Below are 25719 nucleotides of genomic sequence, written 5' to 3'. Positions count from 1 at the left end.
TAAAGGGACGAAGCAAGAATGCTTTTCATCTTCCCCGTTATCTGTAGAGATTAGGTGTTATTAAGCTATTAAAGCTCTGATCATGGCAGGAGGGTAACAGCAATAGCCGAGCCTCAGTTAGAACTTCATTGGCTTCAGCATTGCCATCCATTACCCTGATTAGTAAGTAAAGGGTAAAATCTCAAAAAATCGGACGATCTCTAGGCCACTCCATAGTGGGCGAAAGACCGTCCATGTCTCAGCGTTGGTTCCACTCATTGACGGCCGCCCCGTCCAAGCACCCCGACGGGCTCCCCGTTTAAGCAGAACCGCTCAGCGTTGGTTCCACTCAGTGTCGGCCGCCCCATCCTAGCACCCCGATGGGCTCCCCGACTCCTGAGCAGAACCGCTCAAATTCCGAGGAAAATAATTCACCGACAAGAACCCCTCAGCGGGCCCTGCCGGAGAACACCTTCCCCGGAGACTCAAGGTGCTCCCTTAAGGCAAAAACCCTAAGAGAGCGAACTCAAAAACTGTCGAATCTCATCACCCAAGGGGGTAACAGCAACAGCCGAACCTCAGTTAAACTTCATTGGTACAGCATTGCCATCCATTACCCTCCAAGGGTATTGGATTGAATGAATCATTCCTCTAACTGCAACACATATTTTGTTGACGCCTTAAATAATAAAAACAATTTAAAAATAAATGGTGTTGGAAATAAACTATGAAAAAAATTTAAAATTTTATTTTAAATAGTATACAAAACCAAAATTCTATTTATCTTAATAGATAGAATGAGTTTATTTAAACTTTTCGAAAAATAATTTTAAATTGCTCTAGTAATCGATACAAAAACATTTAAAATTGTCCTATTACATAATATATAATGAGTTTGAATTATTCTGTTCATCGCCATCAAACTATTTGCCCTGTTCACTCCATCAATTGCTAAATTAGTCGCCCACAACAAAACAAAATTCATTTCGATGAGCTCTATCAGCGTATATAGACCGCGATAAAATCAACGACCTAAATTGAATGACATTCCACCGCTTGACATACGATTATTTACTTTCAGTGAAAACGCATACACAAATAACACGTCACTCACCCCTTATATATATATATATATATATATATATATATATATATATATATATATATATATATATATATATATATATATATATATATATATATATATATATTATTCAGGGCAAAATCCATTCCGGTGGTTTAATAAAATATAGTTTGAACACCAAGGCAAAGAATTTTAAATTTCCATAACAAAGACAGTGGAAATCAACAGGAACATCCAAACAGAGCATAACAATGGAACCACGTGACTAAAAAGCCATTGTTAGTCACTTATTCCAAGCTTTTAAACAACTATAAATCCAACAAACACAAAACAGTGAGTTGTGTTATGCCATAGCTAGCTGTTCAATAGGGAATGCTCTGTTGTTTTTTTTTGCTTTCGTTTATTTATTTATTTTTTCCCTTTGACTCGCGTGTTTCAGTCTGTAAGCCAGGCAGACTTCTGTAACCTGCAATTGTCATCGGAGCAGTTGACCTCGAGTACAGACAATACAACCGGTCAAACCCGTGTCCAAGAGGCGATACAAAAGCCTACCACGAAAGGATTTCCTGTTTTTTGTTGATGAATCAAGGAATATATGGATTTCTATCAGTATTGCCATTGGAGAGGGGGATTTTAATACAAAAACAGCCCTCCTAAGGAAATGTTGACAGTTTATTTTACACACACACGAAAGAGAGGACTCCTAGTCATAATCACTTGATACAATCAGTTCTTTCCCCTCCCCGACAACCATGGAAAATGTTTCGAAGCGAGTAAACGCGATATTGAGGCCAAAACTCTAACAACGGCAAAAACTAATCAAACCAACACTACAAAAACATTACTCAAAACAATTTCGGATCCTCCTTTCCATTTATAAGACCATTAGGTGTATCTACAGGATTCTAGAAGATAATAAGCCTCTGGTAGCACGTTTTAGCTGTTCGGCAAGCCTATAGACTATAAAGCAAAGCTCAGATTTTATTTTTAATAGATGTAGATTCGAGGATAACAATTAAAGAAATGACTGTAGATCGTAAAGAGATTGGTTTAGCAGCTGGCATTATTATAATATTTTATAGTATTGCAACAATTGAACGTAGTCTTTTTTTTTTTTTTTCATATGCATTGTTGAAGGTGTTTTTAGTCATTTGTAACATATCATTTTCGATTTTATGTGAGAATAAACCCAGCAGCCAAAGAATATAAACTTACTGTACATTAGAACCCGGGAGGATCGATGGTTAGGATCCGGATCGAGAAACTAAACATAGCATTTTTTTATTATTATTATTATTATTATTATTATTATTGGCTAGTTTTGCTGCTGCAGAATGGTCCTATTGAAGAAAAATTTTGTCATTTCGAAATACAAAATTGTTATAAAACTGTCAAACCAAAGCAGATGATTTTTATATGAATATATAGACAGATGAGAGGTGAGTTAGCAGGTCTTATACGGGGGTAGAGGGTTTTTTCACCCGGAAACTCGGGTTTTTCGTCTGTCAGAACAGCAGGCAAACTAGCCCCCGTGAACACTCACGGATTTACAGCCATGAATACTTACGACAATTTGTGGAAGAGATAGGGTCCTCACCACATGTCGTTAACCATGAGTCACATCATGGTAGTCAACCTCCTAGATAGGAGAAGACAGTGAATGGGAGATAGATGGAAGGAAAAAACGTGTTTATTCAATTTACGAAAGTACACCTGAAAATTGGGGGGAGGGGAAGGACGGGAATTTTAGAATGTTCATTGTTTGAAAATAACGTTCCAATAAAAATCAATTTTTTAAAATTTATTTTGAAGATTTTCAAAATAACTGAACTTTAGATTTTAAAAAATCGACTTCTGTAAAATTGATTATAAATTTAGATTTTTGTCATTTAGAAGTTGTTTCAGAAAAAAATAGCATTTTTCAGAAAACTTTTAGTGGATTTTTGAAAATAGTTTTTTTCTGACAAATTTGAAAAAATGATTTTTTTTTTCCAAAAAATTCAGATTTGAGACATTTTTGAAAATAAGATTTTTCCGACAAATGCAAATTATGAAAAACGTTTTTTTTCGAAATGTGCTTTTAAAATAATTTTTATTTTTGAAAAATGGAGATTTTTTTTTAAAAAAGAAGACTTTTCGCGCCCAAAAAAAATGCAAACTTTAACAAGAAATCGTTTAAAAGATTTTCCAAACAATGAAAATTTAAAAAATATTTTTAACAAAATGAAAAAAATAGATTTTTCTGAACATCACTAATATTTCGATATTTACTATTATATGAAAAAAAATTAACATGAGTATTTTTCGTATCCCATTTCAGAATAGGAATTTTCTTAAATCGACCGGACTAGCGCTTTTCATTAAATACGGCGAATATGTGTGGGTGCACGAGAGGGTGGGCTTACTCTATATATATCACAAGAAGCAGGGGGGGTAAAGAAATTGACGTGTTTCCGCAGCTTCTCAAAATAAACAACAGCATCTGTTTTAGCACAAAGAGGGAGATACAAAAGTTGAAAACTGTCAACAGCAAATCGCGCAATAAACTCTTAAAGAACAGACGCATTCACAGTGGAGCCCCTCAATGAATATTGTTGGCTACCCGTGAGACTCTCTATGCCTCCCTCCCCATTCCCCACACGCTTTGATAATAATAATAATAAACACGGACTGATAATTGGTTCCTCATTCCAATTAAGGGGTAAGTGACGGATATAAAAGTGGAGCGCAGGGTGTGCAAAAACATCGTTTTAATGGGCCACTTCGGAGAAGCTAAATGCGGGTCACAAATTAAAAATTTGTTGATCGACTTTAAGATTGTGTTGTGGCGCCTTTTTACTCGATGAAGCCGTTTATTAGTTCTATTAAGAATATTAAATCTCGCATAATAAAAGGACCCGCTCGATTAGCATAATGGGAATAAATCTTTTAGCGAACCCTAATTTACAAACACCCTTTTCTTAGTAAGATTAATAAAGACTGGAAATACCGACTCGTTCCACTTTCGATACGGTCTTAAAGGTGACGGACATCCCTTCTAATTAAACTTCTGAACACGACTGTATGCGTTCTGCTTCGTAATATACGCTCGGACGTCACCTGTCGGTCAACGACGTCACTAAAAGGCTGTTATTTTATTTTGAGTTTTTAATGTTTTTTTTTTTTTTTTCGGCGTGGTTTGTTGCAATTTATTCCTTTTGCACGCCCTTTTGAATTCGATCTATCGAATAAGTACCTCAAATTTCGACTAATTTGTCCCTTAGGGGGGGGGGGATATATACGACGTCACAAAAATCAATAATACGGGATCGCGTTCCGTTTTCAGCATGAATCGTATCCGTGACGTCACGACCTTGAATTACAGTGGGGGTAATCTTTCAACTGACTTCTAGTGGTTACCTGTAGGGGAAATAAGGGGGGGGGGAGAGATTTGTACAAAACAACTTTTCCTCCTAGTCAAAGAGATATCTTAAATTACATTCGAAGATAAAGCAAGCAACTATATGTAAAGAGATATTACGAATGAGTTACTTAATGCGCCCTCTGTAGTCCAATATCACTACTAAAGCGTAAAAAATAGATATACAAAAAAAAAAAGCGACGCTAACTTCTTTGTGATTCCTGACACCAGGTGTAGTTCCAGGCGTGGGTAGAGTTAAAAAGCTTGCTAACCTCCAACCAAATGGATGGCCAAAATATTTCTTGTCACGTTTCTAACTGTGTTGTGTATGTTTATGTATGTCTGTGTGTATTGCATGCTGACATTTTTGCCGAGCCAACCATTATTGTAGGAGGAATAGTCATGTGCATGTGTTCCCGCTATTTCTATTGTTGTATATAATGTCGGTATAGTTTTACATCTGCCCTAGGGCCCTAACAAGGTCGTTAAGTATCATCACGCCTGTTTCACCTCATCCATATTCATGCCTCGCAGATGGGCCGGGGATGTAGAAGAAACAAGAGATAGGGAGAGGGAAAAAAAAAAAAAAAGAAGAAAAAAATATACACAGGAGGCCAGCAAATGACTCGCTTTCTCGACATGTCTTTGTGTGCAAATCTATCCTTCGACCGTGGCGTAGAGTTCACCGGTTGACCTTGGTAAACCAGGACGAAAGCTACCCTATATCTCTTTTACGTGAATGCAAAGAGCGTAGCATTCTCACTTCGATAACGTTAAACCCTCGTCTTTCCTCCACCCCCTCTGCATTTCTTCCAGGAAGGTACCACTAGTTTCAGTAGAAATATCCATCAGGAAGGGTGGGTGGGTGGCCTATCGCGATAGCACGGAGTACTTAAGCTAAAATCTAATCAGCAAACATTGTCTTAGGTTTTATTTTCCATGTACTTTTTTTCCCCGTATTGTTCTATCTTAACTGTCTACGCATCAATTATATCTCAACTGATCCAGAAAACACCTCAAAAAGAGTACAAATTTATTCACAAAAAAAAAAAAGGGCAATTGGATCGAAATATTTCGATGTGTTGTAAACCAATTAAGAAGTTACATTATTTGTTAAATTGAGTTCCGGGTTAACAATTGAACTGGCAGACGTGACGTACCTCGGTTCATTGTTAACCGCGGAAGTTTCTGATGAGGCTGCCAATAATTGACTGTGGTTGTCCCATTGCCAGCAGCCGAACGAGCTTTCATTGTTCCGTATCAAGATCTGCAACTATCTCTTTTAAAAAAAGAACTGTCTACGGAGCGTCATTTGCCATCACCATAGCAACAGAAATGCAGATAATAAATTTTTCCCCATTTCCTGGAATAGTCTACTGCAGGATGGTCAGCATATTTTCAGAGATAAATCACCAAGCTATTTTATCTGCCCGATTACTGAGACGTATTGCCCATTGTCATCTCGTTATGCATATACTGTATTGTTATCAGTCTTTTAATTCGTTTATATCCATAATTGGATGATTTAAAATGTGTGTTGTGAAATGTATAAGCACATATTAGATTTGTTTTTCTGTAGACTCTGGATGGATTAAACAATATAAGAACGATTACGTCAATGGGATATTTTATAATTTGATCCATAGTATTGGTGTCTATTTAGGGCAATCATCTTATCCTCCTTCAACTTCTTATTCCCGGTTTATTCTTCTTTGTTCTTTTTCTTCATTCATTCTTTCTTTTATTATCGTTCTTTGGTGTTTTCAATGAAATTATTTTTTCTTTTGTTCCAGAGTGCATTTCATCACCTTTGTTTTCCTTTTATCCCTGTTTTCTTCGTTTCATTTAGTTTTATTTTATTCTTATATTCCTCCATTCAAATCACGATTTTCGATTTCATCTCTTTTTGTTATCCCAATTCGAATTTTCATTTGTCCCATTATCACGTTTCTGTATTTATCATCCCTATTATCCTTATGCTGTATTTATTCATCCCTATTCTGTATTCATTAATCCCTATTATCCCTATTTGATCTTCATTCATCCACATTATCCCTATTCTGTATTCATTCATCCTTATTATCTCTACAAGTTTTCATATTATTAGTTTATTTTGTCCTTGTTATCCCTATACGTTTCCATAATATTATTTTTCCCCATTATTATCATTCGGCTTTTTTTTTTTTTTAAATAAAATGTCTTGTCTATTCCCCTTCCTGATTTACTGTATTCTCTGTTTTCTTTTTTTTTTATCCCTTTTGCCTATACTTCTTTGTTTACCTAGATTTTTAATGCATTCCCATCATATTTCATGTCAAGCGATTTGTTATGCAAAACAATCAATTGCGTGTGAACTTTACATAACCATTTACTTATTAAAACATAAAACAATGGAACCACTAAATAATTCTGGAAAGAGACTTTAAACTAAACTTCGTAATAAATAAATTCTTTTTTTTTTTTATTATTTCTGTTGAGACAGCTGTAAATTTATTCGTGCGTTTTTAGCTTCACTAAGTCTTAATATGCGTATATTTGAGAGAAGAATGAAAGAAACTTGTCCTTCCCAAGACAGATTCCGTTATTCCTTCAAGGTCCCCCCCCCCCCCACACACACACACAGAGAGAAAGAGTGTACCGTAAATCTTCAACCTTTGTCGATGACCTTCGGTCGGTTATGTTAAACAACGGAAACCACGTCCACCTAACACTAAAAGAGAGGGAGGAGTTGACTAGTACGAGCGCGCGCGCTTCACAAAGAACCTTTTTTTTTCTTTCTTTCTTTCGTTTTTTTTTTTTTCCACTCGCTAGGGTATTGAACTTCTGACGAGCACCTGACCTAGCGCCAAATAGCGGACGGACAGACCGGCGGTCGAAGTGGGGTGGAGAACGAGAGCAACTAAGTGAGGCAAGTCCGCCAACTTTGCCCGCAAGCGTTTTAAAGAGAGAGAGAGAGAAAGACAGAAAGAAAGAAAGAGAGAGAGAGAGAGAGAGAGAGAGAGAAATCTCTCGCACTACATGACGAAGCGTTACGTATGTTTAACAAGCTCTGAAACTTGCTAAATTTCGATAAGAATATATATATAATGGCGTACTCTGCTTCTTGCAATTTCAAACCGTAACGATGAAAGACGCCCTCTGGCGACGCACATTTTGATGACAAGCATATTTTCTTACCCGTGTGTGTGTGTGTGTGTGTGTGTGAGAGAGAGAGAGAGATTTGTTCCTTATTAATATTAAATCAGATTTTATTCTGGTTTTAGGTTTGCGATCTGTTGGTTACCAATGATTTTTATTTCTTTTTATTTCAGGAATCAAGTTGTTATTAAGAATTAATGCCGTTTATTGCTATTTTAAGGCAGCCTAAAGTCACGACGCTACTGCATTATGTCAATCTATTGGGTGTTACTACAAATTAGACATCCCCCAAAGCTACAGGATTACTCCAAAACTTTTTTTTTTTTCGCAATCTCCTAAAGAGCGTCCATCATTTTCACATTGATCCGTTCTAATTCAAAAACATTTCTCAGAAACAAAGAAATTTTCTGAGAAATATTAATATTTACTAACTAATTAAAATGAATATTTTATTTTACATTTTATTACATTCTTTTTTATCGATGAAATTAAACTTTATTTTTATTAAATTGAATAAAACTAAGACACCATTAATAAATATACATAATTTATCTTGATATAAAAAAGTTCAACCTGTGGTCCCAGCAGTGATATAAATGTGGCTTCCAATTGAAGATTCTTCACAGCCTATAATCCTTTTTAGGACTTCAAGGGTAATAAATGGCAATGCTGTAGCCAAAGAAGTTTTAACTGAGGCTCGGCTATTGCCGTTACCCAGCGATGATTAGAGCTTTTAGCTCAATAATACCTCATCCACACAGATATATTCTTCAATCAGATGACGGGATAAAGAGTCAAGGACTCAGTCCATCTCCCAGTTCTTTTAAGAACTTATGTAAAATATATAAATAAAATAAAAATTCCAGGAAATGAGTAAACTAATCTAGTAGGTATATAAAATAAAAATTCCGAGAAATGAGTAAACTAGTAGGTATACAATAAAAAAAATTAATGATCTTTATAACCTGGTATCGCAGACTGAATATTAAAAAAAATTAAATATCAACGAGCTTCCCTGCATAAATGTTTAGTATTTCATTCTATTCAATACATCATTCACGATTAACGAACTCAATCAAAGATAAAAATAAATAAGATCTCTGAGGGAGTTGAATAAAAGATCCAATCAACCGCATGCTACTTTGATCTATTATGGTAAACCCATCATGGAGAGCATCCAATCAGAAGTGAGCTTTCTATTCCACAGCAATACTCCGTGTATATACTGTATATGGAGAGGGAGAGATCACTGTAACGACGATCTAATTGTGGAGATAAGCGAGTTGGTCATACAAAGCAAATAGGCCGGTTGTTATCTCCAGTGAAAAAAAAAAAAAAAAAAAGAAGAAAAGAATAGAAAGAGAAATGTGGCTCTGGCTTTTTATATTTTTCTTGATACCACCGTGTTTTTTTTCCTGGCAAAAGAGAATTTGAATATCGTTTTATTTTTTATAAATATCCTTCAATCCAATTTCTTTTATTTCAACTAAATATTCGCTATTTTCTAGGAAATATTAATATTTGCTAACTAATTAGAACGAATATTTTATTTTACATTTTATTACAGTATTTTTATTGGTAAAATTTAAACATTTTTTTTACAAAATCGAATAAAAGAAATACACCATTAATAAATATACATAACTTTTCTTGATATTTGAATTCAATAGTGTTGATATTGATATAGTATAGCAAGTTACTTCAAGAAATTCGCACGGCTTCACTTTCCCTATTTTCACGCGTTATTGAAATAAAAAAAAAAAACTGTTCAAACACACTATTGGTGTATTAATCTTGATCTTCCTTTGACTCTCTTTCAGCTAGGCAATATCAAACTAACCTTTCTCTTTTCATTCTGTTTAAGTGACTAATACCACATTAAATCAGTTCTGCTCACACATTCTTGAATGCTAAAAATGTCAAATTCTTCTCTTATGTCTTCCTTTTTATAGATTCTTCCATTGATACCATGTATTCACTCTACTAAAACAGTTCCCATCCCCTTTAAATTGTACTTATAGTCTCTAGTCTTAGAATGACTGTTCTGTCTCTAACCTAGCTCTGGAATCTCCATAAGTTTAAGTTGATTTGAACACTAATTTGCTATACAGTTGGTTTATTATTTTGACTAATTTCTCTCTTATTTCATATAAATTTAATTAACTGACTCCCCACCATACCAGCTTTGCTTATTATTATTATTTTGGGCCTTCCACCAGAAGTCCATTAGGGATTGCAAATTGGCCAAATTCATATTTATCCCGGAATATAAATGTAACTTCTTCCAAATATGCTCAAGGTCGTTTTTACGTCTGTGAGGGGGAAGACCGAATCAGCTGGAGGAAAACTAACCCTACAACTCCGCAGCAGGATGGAACATTAACTGAATACTAAAATAGATAATATTCCACCCTTGAATAACCACCATGGTGACCAAACCTATACGCATAGGATAGAATGGCTTGTGCACAAACACTGATATTCTCCTTTTGACCATTTTTAATTTATTTTATTTTTATATTTTCTATACATATTTATACAGCAGCCCCGAATTAGACAATCACCACAACTCTATAATTCTACCTTAGCACTTAAAAAAGGAACTTCGTATATCTCTTCTAATTATCTTCTTCACTGTTTTTTCCAGGTGCAGTAAACCCTTGCTATCTGTCTTATGTCTTTAACTTATTCGCTACAATTACATCTTCTTTCTGTTGTCTGTTAGATAAACTCATCAGATTACAACTAACCAACCGATTCTCTTAATGCAAACTCTGCAGACACACACACTTAATAAGTCTTCTCTGTATTTTCTTGACATTCTTTATAAATCTCAGCGAGTAAAGCTGCGAACAATAATCCAGTATTGGCCTGACTACAGATTTATATCAAACTATCCTTTTTCATACACGTGAATCATTTTTTAATTATCTGTATGCAATCTACCATGATCTTACTACCATTGTCTTACAGTTTACTAGTTGTTTTAGTTATCGGATTCCTAAACTTCACTTCCTCACCAACCAAGATATCAGAAACTTTGGATTCATTGACTTACTCTTTTAATACTCTGATGTCCATTGAACACACGTTACCATTACCATAGCCATTTTTGTTTGTTCGTTCATGTATCATATATTTTCGTAACACTTCCCAGCATTAGCTGACGTCAGTTTTTAGTATTTATTTATTTATTTATGATTTTGTCATTAATTAAGCACTCGCTCTCTCTTTTATATTTTCTTTTATCTTTTTGTATACTTAGCGTGGCGCTGTTGCTATTAAATTATTCAAATATAATTATTTAAAAAACAGTCTCCTAAGAATATTTAATTTTAAAATTTATCGCATGGAGGAACTATAATGAAAATAAAACAGTTGTTGTTGCGTGATTTACTATTTCCTGAAATTTTATATTTTATAACTCCTAAAAATCACTTACGAGATCGCCTAGAAATTAAAAAGTCAGCCTTGATAAATGTAAACAAATCTAACCCCGTATTATTTTTATTATTTAAACCATTGCATATAAATACATTTTATGTAAAAACGATGCACCAAATCCTGTCTATCAAGCAGAGAACTCATGACAGGATGGATGGAGACAGCTTGGCTGTGATAAGTTTTGCTACCGTTTCTCTGAAATCAAAGTTAATATGCATTGAGATTCTATTTAAAAGTATTTCTGTAATTAAGTATGATTATGAGAGGTCGTGTGGGGGTTGCCCGAATTATCAGTATGTTATTCCCCCCACGTGTAACACATCTATTGTAATGGCATCCATGAGCTTTAAGTAAACCTGCTGTAAAAATATGTTTGGCGAAGTAGGTTCGTGTCTTCGAGAGAAAAACCGGACTGCCCGGAGGAAAACAAATCCCCCCAGCAGAAGCATACATGAATCTTGTCATTAACAATTTAACTCACGCACTACATCTATTTAATGATCGAGGGATTGTGAAAGGGGAGTGAGACGTATCACTGCATTTAGTAATTCTTTAAATTCTACAAATAAAATATTAACTCATTCATTTCTGTTTCTGTAAAACCTCAATGAATTTATGAAGTGTATAAAACAGTTTTTTTTTAAATAGAATTATATAAAGAATTATATTTCTCAATCCCTTAAAGCTTGGAAACCTATAATGCATTTCTGTGCCATCAACTGATTAGCAGGTAGATAATCCAGAAAGGAGCTAATTCAGTACGAAAGATGGTAATGATAGATCATTCGGGATGATGAAATTATCTATCAACTGAAGATTTTTACAAACATTAGCAACTGGATTCGAACCCAAAATTCATTGTTTTAGAGATCAGAGAACCATTCAGGCCAATCGCCAACCGAATTTTACTTCTGCACAAAATGTTTTCTTAAATGATGCGATATCAGAGTGTGTCCCGAGAGTTCAAAGAATAAATAGAGTAGGAGTCAAATGGATGTGTAATCTTAATAAGTAAGAGATTCGTAAGAAAAGGACGATGTGGAAGGAATATGTGTGCATAAGGATGATGAACGTTATAAGCAGCAGATTAGAATAGTCATAAGTGTTGTAAGGAAAGCAAAGTCTGATTATGAAAATAAACTGGCTCTGCGTGCGAAAGACAACCCACAAGAATTCTATCCTGCAAGTAAAAGAAAGAATGAATATGGAAAAATAACTCTTCTAAATGCAGATGGTGTGAGGGTTACAGATGCAGAAGAGGTTGTTCAGCTAATGAGTGCCCATTTTATTAAAAGCTATCAACCTGGTAAATGAAACATTGAACTCACTGTTACCTCTGGGATGAAGAAACGCAGGTGTGTGAGGCCGAGGTATTAGAGCTGTTGCACAAACTGAATAAGAATTCAACAATAGGGACCAATGGAATATCAGCACGTGTGCTAAAAGAGTGTTCAGATGAACTGGCTGTTCCTTTGACCAGCCTGTTTAATATGAGTCTCAGAACATGGAAGATTCCGCAGGAATGGAAGGAATGTATGGTAATTCCATTGGACAAGGGTGGTGCAAAGACCAATGTATCCAACTATCGACCAATTAGTATCTCAGGAGTTGTGGTGAAGATTTTGGAAAAATTGGTTAGGGCTCGCATTCAGAAATTGGTTGACAGTGAATCTTTACTTTGCAATGAACAACATGGGTTTACTAAGGGAAGGTCATGTTTTAGTAACTTGCTCACATTCTATAACAATGTTACCATTGAACTAGACAGGGGGAATGGGTACACCATGATACTTTTGGATTTTGCTAAGACTTTTGACAGAATATAGCATGGAAGACTGTTTCTTAAATTGAAGAATATGGGTCTGAATTATAAAATATTTAAGATAAAAGATTTAAGGTGACTAGTGATGCACCACAGGGATCAGTCATTGTTCCATTTCTATTCGGTCTTTGCATTAATGACATTGGGAATCATTTGACAGGCGGCATATTTGCGTCATCAGATATTTTCTGATGATGCAAAGATAGGTAGGATAATCAGGAATGCTGCTGATATGCAGAACTTGCAGAATGATTTCTGGAATTTTAGGTAGGCATGGGAAAATGGATGTCAGTAAATGTAAAGTCATTCACTTCGGCATGATTAGATATCCAATGTCGTATTTTATATTGGTGGGATTAGGCTAGAAGAAACGGACCAGACTAGGGATCTTGGAATTTTAGACGATAGGAAGTCGAAATCCAAGAACCATATAGTAATTTGTGTTGAAGTGTCTAGAACAGAAAACCACGTAGATACCGGGATGCAAATAAATAATTGTGATTTCACTGAGTATGTAATGTTAACTTAAGTTTGATAATTCTTGCTCGAATAGCGAATTGTTTGCTTCTAAATAATTATTTTTACTTAAATAATTATTTGTTTGCATTACAGTGTCTATGTAGTTGACTGTTCTAGAAACTTCTATATGAATCACAGAAAGAGCTACAAAAATATGAATATTTCATATTCATATTTACTATATGAAATATTCATATAGTAAAGATTGCAAATACAACGCAGATGATAATTGCAATGCCACAACAAACTTTTACATGTAATGAGAAAGAAGTCGTTTTGCATAGATCTGGTTTCCTGGTTTCCGTAATGATGTTAATACAGTTGAGGGAGGCAAATGAGAGTGTCAAAGATGATATCAGGATTGTGGAATAGTGATTATGAAGACAGATTGCGAATTTGTAGGCACTAGCGAACAGGAGAAAGAGGGGTGATAGGATTGAGATTTACAACTTCTGAAAGGGTCATACAGGATTTCATCAAAAAGTTTTCAATTTTTCAGTTTATGGAGGGAGGACAAAGGACAAGAGGGCATCCACGGAAGAAGAGAATGAATGCCGCTAAGAAGGGGATGAGGGCTAGATTTTTCTCTCATAGGGTGGTGCGTGATTGGAATGAATTGCCTTTGGATGTTGTGAGTGCAAGCAGTGTGAATGAATTCGAGAATAAGTATGATAGCTGGTGAGTGTAGTATGTGGCCTCCCTCGATGAGTCCCTGACTCCCTGGAGATCTCTCTTTAATAATAATAATAATAATAATAATAATAATAAGTAAATAATTATTAAAGGAACATTTGTTTTTGATAAATTAGTCTAACAAACTTGTCCGCTATTGCCTATCTTAAATAATTAACTTTATATTGCAATTTTTCTTTTTTTGCAGATGGTTACTAGAACAAAGAAAGTATTTGTGGGGGGTCTGTCCGCACCTACAACCCTAGAAGATGTAAAAAATTACTTCCAACAGTTTGGCCGGGTAAGTTTTATTTTCAAGTTTATTTCACTCTTTCTTATTGCAAGCCATCGTCTCCAGTGACAAATTAACTGATGCAGAAGTCTGACTATCCATGATATATGTTCATATACACGCGTCAATAAAGACCTCGATACGAAGTTTCTCATATTGTTATCTGAAACATTGCATTTAAAGCTAATTATCGAGTTCTCTACATCATATAAATGTTTTTATGTTTCTATGTTTTTTTTTCGTACAAAGATCTATTTAAAGAAACGTTCACTAAAAACAGTATTTTTTCTTTAATTATTAAAAATAATTAATTTATATATATTACTTTTCTTTGAAAAACTGAAAATATTTTCTTTGACAAAAAGTTTATAAAAATAAGTTAGTATTTGTTCACACACCTTATTATTTTATATATAAAATTATATATATTAGGAAGGTAAAAAGGAGGTAAGCTAGGACCGTGAGATGCGGTGATTGATTCATTCAATCCAATACCCTTGGAGGGTAATGGATGGCAATGCTGTAACCAATGAAGTTTAACTGAGGTTCGGCTGTTGCTGCTACCCTCCTGCCATGATCAGAGCTGTAATAATAGCTCAATAACACCTTATCCCTACACTGTCCGCTACAGATAACGGGGAAGATGAAAAGCATTCTTGCTTCGCCCCTTTAAGCCAGTCCTTATAAGGAGGTAAGCTAGTTATTCAGTGATGGAACTGTTAATTTTATTATGCAGTATGATCTCGGCCAACGCAAACCTCCAATGGAGATTATTGTCACTCCCTCAAAGAACCGAGTCACCCCGACTAGATCTCCTTCCTCCAAGTCTGTTCTTTATTCTTTATTTTATCGTATCTCTTTGTTTTCTTTTCTCTTTTACTTCTGAGTTGGTAATATATCTGTTAGTTTTATTTTTTCGTACCGGTTCTCAGGAATTATACTTCGACGACAGTTTAGCATTATTCCTGAGGTCAAATCAGGCAAGGATTTTTTTTTCCTCTTCAGAAACTGCATCTAATACAGATAATAATATTTTTTTTTGAAGAGTTATATTATACGGTGACAAATGTATAGTCATAAGAGTGTGACCTGTTAAAAGCAACCCAAGTAGGTGATGTAACCTGGATGTATTTCTGACGCTCATTAACCACCTCAGTTACTTGAGCATAATGTCATTTTTCATATATATTTTATTCGTCTGTTTTCACTGACCTGAATATGAAACTATATGCCCATCATGTAATATAGATAATGTTGCTGGTTTGGTTTTCTATAGAGATATTAATAAATATTTTATTAATTATATAGTAAAGCAAATTAATATATTAAGAAAATTTATAAACTATTTTAAGTATCTACTTTATATACAGAGATAATTAAATATACAATAACACACCATTTAATTGATATAATAAATTACTTTAAATAAACGTATGAACAAAATCATTTGTTATGCTGGTAGGCTATATCCTTTCCTTCTCTGTTTTTTGGCGAGTGTCATGTATTTTCAGTCAAGTGATTGTGAATTTTTTTTTTTTTTTTTATCTTGAGATATCTAAGTGCGTAGATCAGCTGCTAGCGTGATTGGTAGAATAGGAGAACGGGATGTGGGTTCGAATTCCATTGTAGGCATGAATGTTTTGTAATAGTCTTTAGGCAGCACACAACTTTCGTCGCTCTTGATACCACATCGTGCTACTGGAAGTTTGAGGTACCCATAAAAGGCCAATATTTGGTTTCGAGCTGCAGATCCGACTTATCTAACCCTATCCAGAACACGGCACTACATACGTAGAAGCCTTTCATAGATGGTATTTTAAGTACTGTTAAGATATCTTTAAAAAACATTCGGCTATACTTTATATACATTAAGAATTCCAACTTGAATCATCACCTTACTCTAATTACGACCTGCAAATTCAATTATTTCCTAATATACCAGAATACATCTTATATGTAAACGAAACATTAACCAAACAATGTATTAGACTATCAAAATCTGGCGATATAATAGACTTTTCTAGGCAGTATAAAGTTCATAATATCTCTGAATTCTTTTTAATTACAATCTCTAGAAAGGTGGTAGAATGCGGAGGGAGGGGGATCTTATTATGTTGTCAGATGAGAAATAGCCTTACATGACGCGTACAGAAACTCCACAAAGTATTAAGAGGAGAAAAAAAATCTTTTATTTCTTCCTTGAGATAATAAGATACGGAGAAATTTTCAAGAGCCGAAAGTCGTTAATAAACATACACCCCTAAATGTGTAGAATGTACACCTATAGATCTTTGAACAGCTAAGAAAATTAGCCCACAACGTCTTGACAGCACACCACAAAAGGAATAGCCCGACTGTTAAATCACCAAATATGTGCAGAATGTAATTTTTAGCGAGAATATAATTAAATATGGCACAAAGCTATGAAAAACCCTGCAAGCTAATGTAATAATGTTGTACTATGAAAAATCAGGAGGATGAGAGTAAGGTAACTGTTATTCAACAGGCAATTAACAGCTTGTATGCTTTAATATCTTAAACCACACACTTTTCAAAAATGGGAACAAAACTGTTGTTCGATATTAATGCTAAGATAACCGAGAATGAGGCAAAAAAAAAAAATGTACTAAAAAAGAAGTGCAGTAATTTTCCCGGCAGACTATAAAATGTATCCCCTAGGGTAATGATAAACTGGTGTAGCTGATAAGCAGGTTGGGGGAAGGGAAGCGAGCAAAAAAAAAAAAAAAAAAGATTGTAAGAACGCTACGGTTTAGAATTAGAAAGCAAACAATAGGTTTTAATCTTCAAAGTGCAAACAACAAGGGAAAAACCTGGCATCGAGGCTATATTTAATGGTTCCGGAAAATCTTTTGTGCTTCGTCAGCAGATACTGTGACGCATGCGCATTTCCTTTCTGTTTGCGTCATCCATATTTCCTTTTTTTTTATTATTTTTTTTATTCTTATGTTGACTTGTCTAGAATGCGTCTATGAGCTCATTAACATAAACCAACTTTACATATTTGGTAAACATCCGGTTAGCCAAAGTTAGAAAATCTTTACTCGTTTGTGCATAATGTTTAATTTATTTTCAAGTAATTAAAATCACTGGCGTATTCGAATCTCAAGTCCAAAAATGAGAAAACCGTAGTTTGTTTTTCTATATATATATATAGAAATATTTTTGTAGATGATCGTTAATAATTTAATATTAAATAAAACTGTAGACATAAAATACCAATATTTTTAATTTAATATAAAATAATGCATACATGCTTAATTTAAATTAATATAATGTTTGTATGTGAAATATACATAAGATATTTAATATTGAAATATAAAATATAGGCAAAAAATATATTTAATAATTCCCTTTAGAATATTTTGAAATAATTTATTACAAAATGAAGAATATGAGCAATATTTTAATACAGGATATTACTATATACATATTGAATATATATATAAAATCCGTAGAGAGGTTTCATAGAATTATCCAACGATTGGATAAAGTCATCGGGATTTAATAAATATATGCTTACCTGAGCTGGATCTCAAGGAGTTCCGTAGAGCGTATAAACACAAAATATAACACACTAAAGGACTATCGCGAGACCGCAATCACTAATTAACAACTAGCGCTCGACCTCCTCAAAAAGCTGTTGAAGAAATTTGAGGTAGAGTGGCCAGGGTTTCTAAACCTATATTCAGCGACAGACGACTCCACAGAAGGGGACAACTCAACATCAGGGGAAGAAGGGAAGATGAACCTGATAATCTCTGCTCCCACTCCAAAACATGATACAGAAACCCATGCACGGAAAAACGTAAAACAGCGGAGACTCAGATAAACGAGGGGATGGAAGAAGATGCCCACAACACTGATCTCCCCACACCCAACAACGAAAAAGTTCCCCCAATTGTTCTACGGGAAAAAGAACGTTGGTCGGCCCTTTAGGCCTATTATGCAAAACCACCAAATTGCCTATTCTTGGGCAAAAAACGTAGACGACGGAGTTAAAATCTAGCCTGCCCCAGTAGGCGACTACAGACTCCTCACAAAAACCATGGACGAGTCGAATATTAAATATCATACTTACTCACTGAAGTCGGAGAAAAACCTAAAAGTTGTACTCAGGGGAGTAACAGAAAACATCTGCACAGATGAAATTACTGAAGACCTCTGCCTCCACGATCTCCCACCTGTCAAAGTTAGCAGCTACGGGCTGACAAGAGTCCAATGCCCCTAGTACTCGTTGAGATACCTAACACACACAAGAACATATACAACTTAACAACGATCTGTGGCCTGAAAATCACAACAGAACCACTAAGAAAAAGAGCCTCGTCAGGCCAGTGCTACAGAAGTCAGAAGTACGGACATGCACAGAAACTCTGCAGAGCAGACTACAAATGCCTCAAATGTGGGCAAAACCACCCCACAGCAACCTGCTCAAAACCTAGGACCTCACCAGCCAAATGCGCGAACTGCGGGGGGCCCCCACCCGGTAAACTACATAGGTTGCAGTCACTACCCTAAGAATAAAACAGACAACAAAAGGAAACGGATCTCTGAACCCTGCCCACAGGCACCTGAGTTGACTGCTCCCCAGTTGCCTGACACGCAACAAAAGACAACAAAATACCAGCTCTCACAAGTGGAAAATACCAACAGTCTGGAAAGCCACCGTCGAAGCAGGACATATTCCGAAGTAGCCCACTCATCCAAATATATCCAGCAGGGCCAAATTCTTCCAAACATGAAAACAGTCATCACAGCCGCATTGGCAAACATGCTTCAAGACTTCAGTAAGTCAAACCCTTCACCAAACTCCACAAAAAGATTTCTAAAAGAAACTCAAACCATATTATCAATGCTTGTTAATGAATAAAACTAGATTAATGCCAGACTCACTACAGATCGCCGCTTGGAACGCCAATGGCCTAAAAAACAAGATTCTGGAACTTCAAGAATTCTCTCACAGATACAACCATGACGTCATCCTAATTAATGAACCTCATCTAAGACTTGCAGACAATCCAAAACTGAGAGGCTACACACCATACAGAAACGACCGACTGGACTACAGAGGTGGTGGTACAGCCATATTTATCAGGAACTGCATCAGGCACAATGGAATACTCACCCCCCCCCCAACCTCCAACCTAGAACTCACCGATGTCGAAGTCCACACAAATTCAACTGGAAGACTTAAAATCTACGCTGCCTACAACTCCCCTGCTAAGACCCTGCTATTTTCTGACTTGGATGCTGTACTAGGCACAAATGAATCCATCATCGTCGCTGGGGACTTAAACTCCAAACATCCCTCCTGGAACAGCAGAACCACAAATAAAAATGGCCGTATCCTCTTCAGCTACACAGGATTAAACAACGCTGTTGTAACAGGACCCAGTGAACCAACCCACCACAGCCCAACTGGCACAGCCGACATCCTAGACATCGCCATTCTACACAACATCAAATACCAGCACAGCATTCAAGCACTGAACGAATTATCATCAGACCACAACCCAATCCTACTTCACTTAGGAAACAAAGATCAGTCACCTCCCCCCAAACCTCCATCATCTGGGAGAAACTCAAGAAAGTGCTACCAGAACACATTGGTCCGGTTCCCAATATAAAAGCCAAGGAAGAAATAGACACGGCAATAAAGAACCTCACCAATCAAATCAATGAAGCCATAACAGCAGCCACAGTATCCACGATTACCCACAAACAAAATCATCTCCCGGAAGAAATCATGGACTTAATAAGGGAAAAAAACAGACAAAGAAAAAGATATCACAACACTCGTGCTCCCCAGGACAAAACAGCCCTCAACAGATTAAACAAATCTGTCCGAGAAGCTCTTCAGAACCACAGGAACCAACAAGCTCACCTCCATCTCCACAGCAGATCATTCTATATGGAAATTCCTAAACAACCTCAGGATCAAGCGCAAATCCCTCCTCCCTCTGCAAGCAGAACAGCACCTTGCATACACAGATGCTGACAAAGCCGAAACCATAGCAAGAAACCTAGAGAAACAATGCAGTCCTGCATATGAGAACCTAAACATCAGCCATGTATACAAGATCCATCGTAAAGTCAGGTTCACAGTAAATCGTCCCGATGACAATCCAAGCCCTATAATGCCTAATTCACCCATCGAAATAATCGGCATCATCAACCATCTCAAGATCAAAAAAGCCCCAGGTCCTGACGGCATCACTAACCAAGTCATCAAGGCACTACCACGCAAAGCCATAGCACACCTGGCAAACATCATAAACTCCATCCTCAAGTGGCAGCACTTCCCCCAGTCATGGAAAATAGCTGACATTATCCCAATTCACAAACCAGGCAAAGACCCACACCTACCTGAAAATTACCGTTCCATCAGCTTGCTATCCAATTTAGGGAAAATAGCTGAGAAAATTATCCTCATCAGACTCCAAGATCATGTCAACCAACTAAATATCACTCCAGAAGAACAATGTGGCTTCCGTCAAAATCACACTACCCATCAAATCCATAGACTGGTAGAATACATCACCACAGGATTTAATTGGAATCAACACACTGGAGCCGTCTTCCTAGACATCTCAAAGGCCTTCGATAAGATCTGGCACCAAGGCCTCCTTTACAAACTTATCATCGCTAACCTTCCACTAAACATGATACACCTGATCAAATCATACCTCTCCAACAGGAGGATGCAAGTCAAAATCAATGAAACAGTCTCAACCCAACGGAAAATCCTCGCTGGAGTTCCTCAAGGATCACTGCTAGCCCCGATCCTGTTCAACATCTATATGGCAGACATCCCTCAAAATCCTCTCACATCCACCATCGCCCTTTATGCAGATGACACGGCTATTCTAGCCAGATCTCGCCAACACATCTCGTTACTAAAAAACTACAAGTTTTTAGTAACGAGATGTGGTTGGCGATCATCATCCTGAATCTAGAAAAATGGTTTAAAGACTGGCGACTACAATTAAACCCCAGAAAAGCACAACGATACTCTTCACAAGAAGATGAGCATCCCCCAAAGGAGACATCACCCTGTTCAACTCTAAAATTCCCTGGAAAATTGAAGCAAAATACCTCGGAATACTTCTCGATAAGCGATTATGCTTCAACAGCCACATCAAGAGCATATGCACCAAAGCTTCAAAAGTTATCGCCCAGCTATACCCCTTGATCAACAGACACATTAAACTAAGCTCAAGAAATAAAATTCTACTGTACAAGACAGTGATCCGTCCCACAGTCATATACGCCTCCCCAGCCTGGAGCCATACCTCCAAGACAAACATCCTCAAGCTACAAAGACTACAGAACAAATGCCTGCGAATGATTCTGGACGCCCCGTGGTTCATCAGGAACGTCCAGATCCACCGGGACATAAATATCCCCCACATCTCTCCACTACTACGCTCCCTAGCAGAGAAATTCTTTATGAAGACATCTACGCATCCAAACCAACTAATACAGCAAGCCGGAAACTATGACTGTAATGACCACTGGAAACATAAAAGACCGAAAGCCATCCTAACACTCAACGACGAATAACCACTTCTGCCCACTCAGGGCGAGCTAAAATAGCTCACAAATCTCTCCCATCACTGCTCCCGAAACAGACAACAGGGAATATGAAAAGCGTCAAGCTTCACCCTCTGCGTCATATATGTCCTGAGTCCTGCTTCATAGAATTCGGACTAGGAGGGAATCGACCGTGAGATGCGTTGATGAAGATGAATACCCTTGGAGGATAATGGATGGCAATGCTGTAGCCAATTAAGTTCTAACTGAGGCTCGGCTATTGCTGTTACCCTCTTGCCACGATCAGAGCTTTAATAGCTCAATAATATCTTATCCCTACACTGTCCTCTACAGATAACGGGGAAGATGAAAAGCATTCTTGCTTCGCCCTTTTCACCCAGTCCTTATAAAGATAAGGACTTCATAGAATTCGTTGTTCCGTCTAGTTGCGTACAAATATTTGGGGAATTGAAGTTCAATATCATATTGGCAAGAAAATGGCTTCCATCTCTACTCACCAAGGTTACTAATGGATGTTCAGAGATCCAGGCGTATTCATAGAAGAATAACTAAGTGTGTTGAGGGTTTAGTTCTTAATAATTATGAGAATAGGTTAGCTAATTACAGATTGATGAAATGACCTTAGAGGGGATTTAATTGAACATTAAGTGTAATGATTATTTAATTTGGTATCGTTAAACTATGCCAGTATTATTATATATCTATGTATAAATATATATGGAAAAAAATAATAAAAATAAATAGACAAGAAAGTAACAGGATAAGCTGAGAGAATATATACATGCCTTACTATAAACCGGTGATGATATTTGGGATTTGGTCACAGATAATCGGTCCCAAACAGTGGGTATGCTATTAATTTTCCTCCTGTTTCTTCGTCACAAACCTTAAATCGCTCTTGAACTCATTTTGGCATTTCGTGGAGTTCATACCGTTGCCAATCTAGATGAATATGTCTCCAAGGGAAGGCCAATATCATTATTATTAATAATAACTGTATTTGAATAGCAATACGTGTGGTTTATTGACGTGGCAGTACCTGGGGAACAGTAGAGTAGAAGAAAAAGTGCATGAAAAACTGACCAAGTATAGGGATCTGGAGATTGAAATTCAACGACTTTGAAACAAGAAAGCAACAACAGTTCTAATTGTCATAGGAGTACCAGCAGCAATGGCGAGTGCATTTAAGAAACATCTGAAAAAGTTGAGCCTCCCAGATATAATAGCAACCGAAATCTAGAAAATGGAACTCAGAGACATCTCACATTTTACGATGATATCTTGTCGATTCCTAGGCCTTTGGATGAGGCCTGTATTGGACTCCTTTTCCAGTCAAAGATTTCATTATTCTGTTTCTTGTTACTTTTTCATGATGAACTCTATTAACTGAACATAGAAATAACAATGCTTACAACACATTATTATTGTTGTTGTGTTGTTGTTGGTCTTCCAGCAGGCGACATAAGTCCATTTAGGATAATGGAATAAACTCCAAGTATTCACGTGTATACCAGGATGTACACATATCTACTACAAATTGTGCTCCAGCTACGTTTTATGTTTGGGAAGAGAAGACCACAGCCTCCAGTGAAAAATTAACCATACGGTTAGTTTTTCTCTTAATGCTCTGGTAACTGTAGCTCGAACTCAATGCTGGAATTTAAAAAACAAAACAAAAGTGAACTACAGGTGAATAATTGAACTAATCGCGACTGTAACTAAACTGATATGCGTACTATGAAATTCACCACCCACGTAAGAGGTTGGCGTTGTCTATTCACTCAGCTTTTGTTTTCCTCTCTCTTTCATTTGAATGACATAGAATATAAACGGTTTTTGTAAAAACAAAATACACTTCATTGAAATCAAAATGAAAGAAATCCACCAACGCCTTTCTGTCCCCCCCAAAAAAAAGTAACAAGGGGGAGTGGTTGAGAAGTCGATTTACACTCTTAGCTGTCATCGAGAGTTAAGCACCACATCGAGACTACAATATGGCACCCATCTTGTGATCCTAAACCCCCACACTAGTATTGTTTGTTGTCTATAATAGGACGAGTTCTACAGTCAACTTTCTTGAGATGCAGGATTAAAAAATGGAGACAAAAATTTTTTTTTTTTTTTTTTTTTTTTTTGTCCGTGGCAAAGATCGAATAGTTGAGAACAGATCGAAGAAATAGCAAAAAAAAAAAAAAAGTAGAATAGGCGACAAAAATCGAACCTATAATAATCTTTCTTCGGGAGGGGAGTGATTAAAAACACACTTTAATACAAGAAATGTTGCCACATGGCTTTTCATTTAGTACATACTTGATTCAGAAATCTGAATGTAATGAAGTCTATTCTTAATACTTCATTCTTATGATACACTATTTTTGTACCGATTATTTATATATACATATACAAAGAAAACTACAATAGAAATAAATAATATATATATAACAAAATATGCATTTGACGAATCACTGGTTTCTTGTCCATTGTTGAACACGTCACTATGATGATGACAATTCTATTAGCATCAAAGAAACTTCCCAAAATATTATCGGGATAGAAACTTGGTGTTTCTAACAGGGAACGAAATCATGCGTGGTGTTTACATATTTGCATCTACAACTAAGTTTCAATTATACATGCTGTCACTCATTATTGTGGGATAGATAAAGTAAAACTTCATCCTAATTATATTTTACGATGTCCTCTGGAGTCATGGCTCTTTAAATAAATCGTCCACAACTTTGTATATCTATTACTCATCAATAATGTCCTATTGAAGAGAATATAAAAGTTTATGAGCCGAAGGAGAGAGAGTGATAGTCTGATTATAAAAGCACAAGTGGAGAACGATAAGGTGAAGTGTTGTGAATGGCAAATGAAACACCTCCCTGAAGGCTCAACCGGAGAGCCTAACGCAATTTCTTATTCAGCAAATGAATCCTAGTCGCATTAACTCTCAAAGCCAGAATAGATCCCTATAACAGCAGCTTCTCTTCAAAGGGCGTTGTCAATTTGTAAAGTGAAAGCAATTATTTATGATCTTTAGCCTTCATTAATACGCGATAGATAAACTCTCATGACTGCCATCTACAGCCAACTTTCGGTACTACGATTTGAATTTTGTCTCATTATATTTTTAGCGATTCAAGTGTACTGTGGCCGTCTTAGCAACGGCCAACTGTTTTATTTCTGTTCATTTAGCTCTCCGAAACTACATGAGTGTGTCTATTTGACGAGATAAATTGTCTCCCATCGCATCTAACAGAAACACACCGATCTCCATTACATGATGAGGTTACTGCTTAACAGATACAATACTACCAAGGCGTACAGACGAGGGTCAACGAAGAATCACGATTTATTGTAGTGTCCTCGAAATGGTGATGTATGTCTTTACCCCCTCCCCCTTTTGAGGTTTCTCACATCACGCTTCCGCTAGCCGTCTGGGTAATGCTATTTGAGAAGCGACTATACCGTCTTGCTAACGCACCCCCCAGCCACACCCTGAAACTACCACAAACGTGGAAAGGAGAAAAAAAAAAAAAGAAAAAAAAAGACGCTTGAATGGGTTATGAGAATATTTATGGAGATGTGTCTGCTAAACAGAGGAGTTTGGAACGTGCCGAATTCACTAGAACACAGCGGGATAAAACCATTCCAATATAAGGGATGATCCCTCGGCTTTGGATAATAAAGTATATTTAGAATATTAAAAAATATGATAAATTATTTAAAGAAGTATTTTTAGGGAAAAAAGCTATTTATCTCTTTGGGTTACATCCATTTTTCTGGGGAGC

At 36.3% G+C, this 25719-nt stretch overlaps 1 protein-coding gene across 4 annotated transcripts in view; it reads left to right on the top strand.

The window, feature by feature from the left end:
- The window catches only part of LOC150102011 (RNA-binding protein Musashi homolog Rbp6-like), a 366282-nt gene that overhangs the window by 162157 nt on the left and 178406 nt on the right, over window positions 1-25719 (top strand). For all 4 annotated transcript variants that reach the window (XM_090400467.1, XM_090400469.1, XM_090400468.1 and 1 more), the window contains exon 6: window positions 14267-14359. In XM_090400467.1, coding sequence (XP_090256593.1) covers window positions 14267-14359 — 93 coding nt within the window. The remainder of the gene's footprint in view (window positions 1-14266; window positions 14360-25719) is intronic.

This window comes from Typopeltis vanoorti, chromosome 11 (genome assembly GCF_054136105.1).
Source record: "Typopeltis vanoorti isolate ZY-2024b chromosome 11, IOZ_Tvanoo_1.0, whole genome shotgun sequence".
Classification (NCBI taxonomy): domain Eukaryota; kingdom Metazoa; phylum Arthropoda; class Arachnida; order Uropygi; family Thelyphonidae; genus Typopeltis; species Typopeltis vanoorti.
This window is presented reverse-complemented; position numbering and strand designations above follow the sequence as displayed.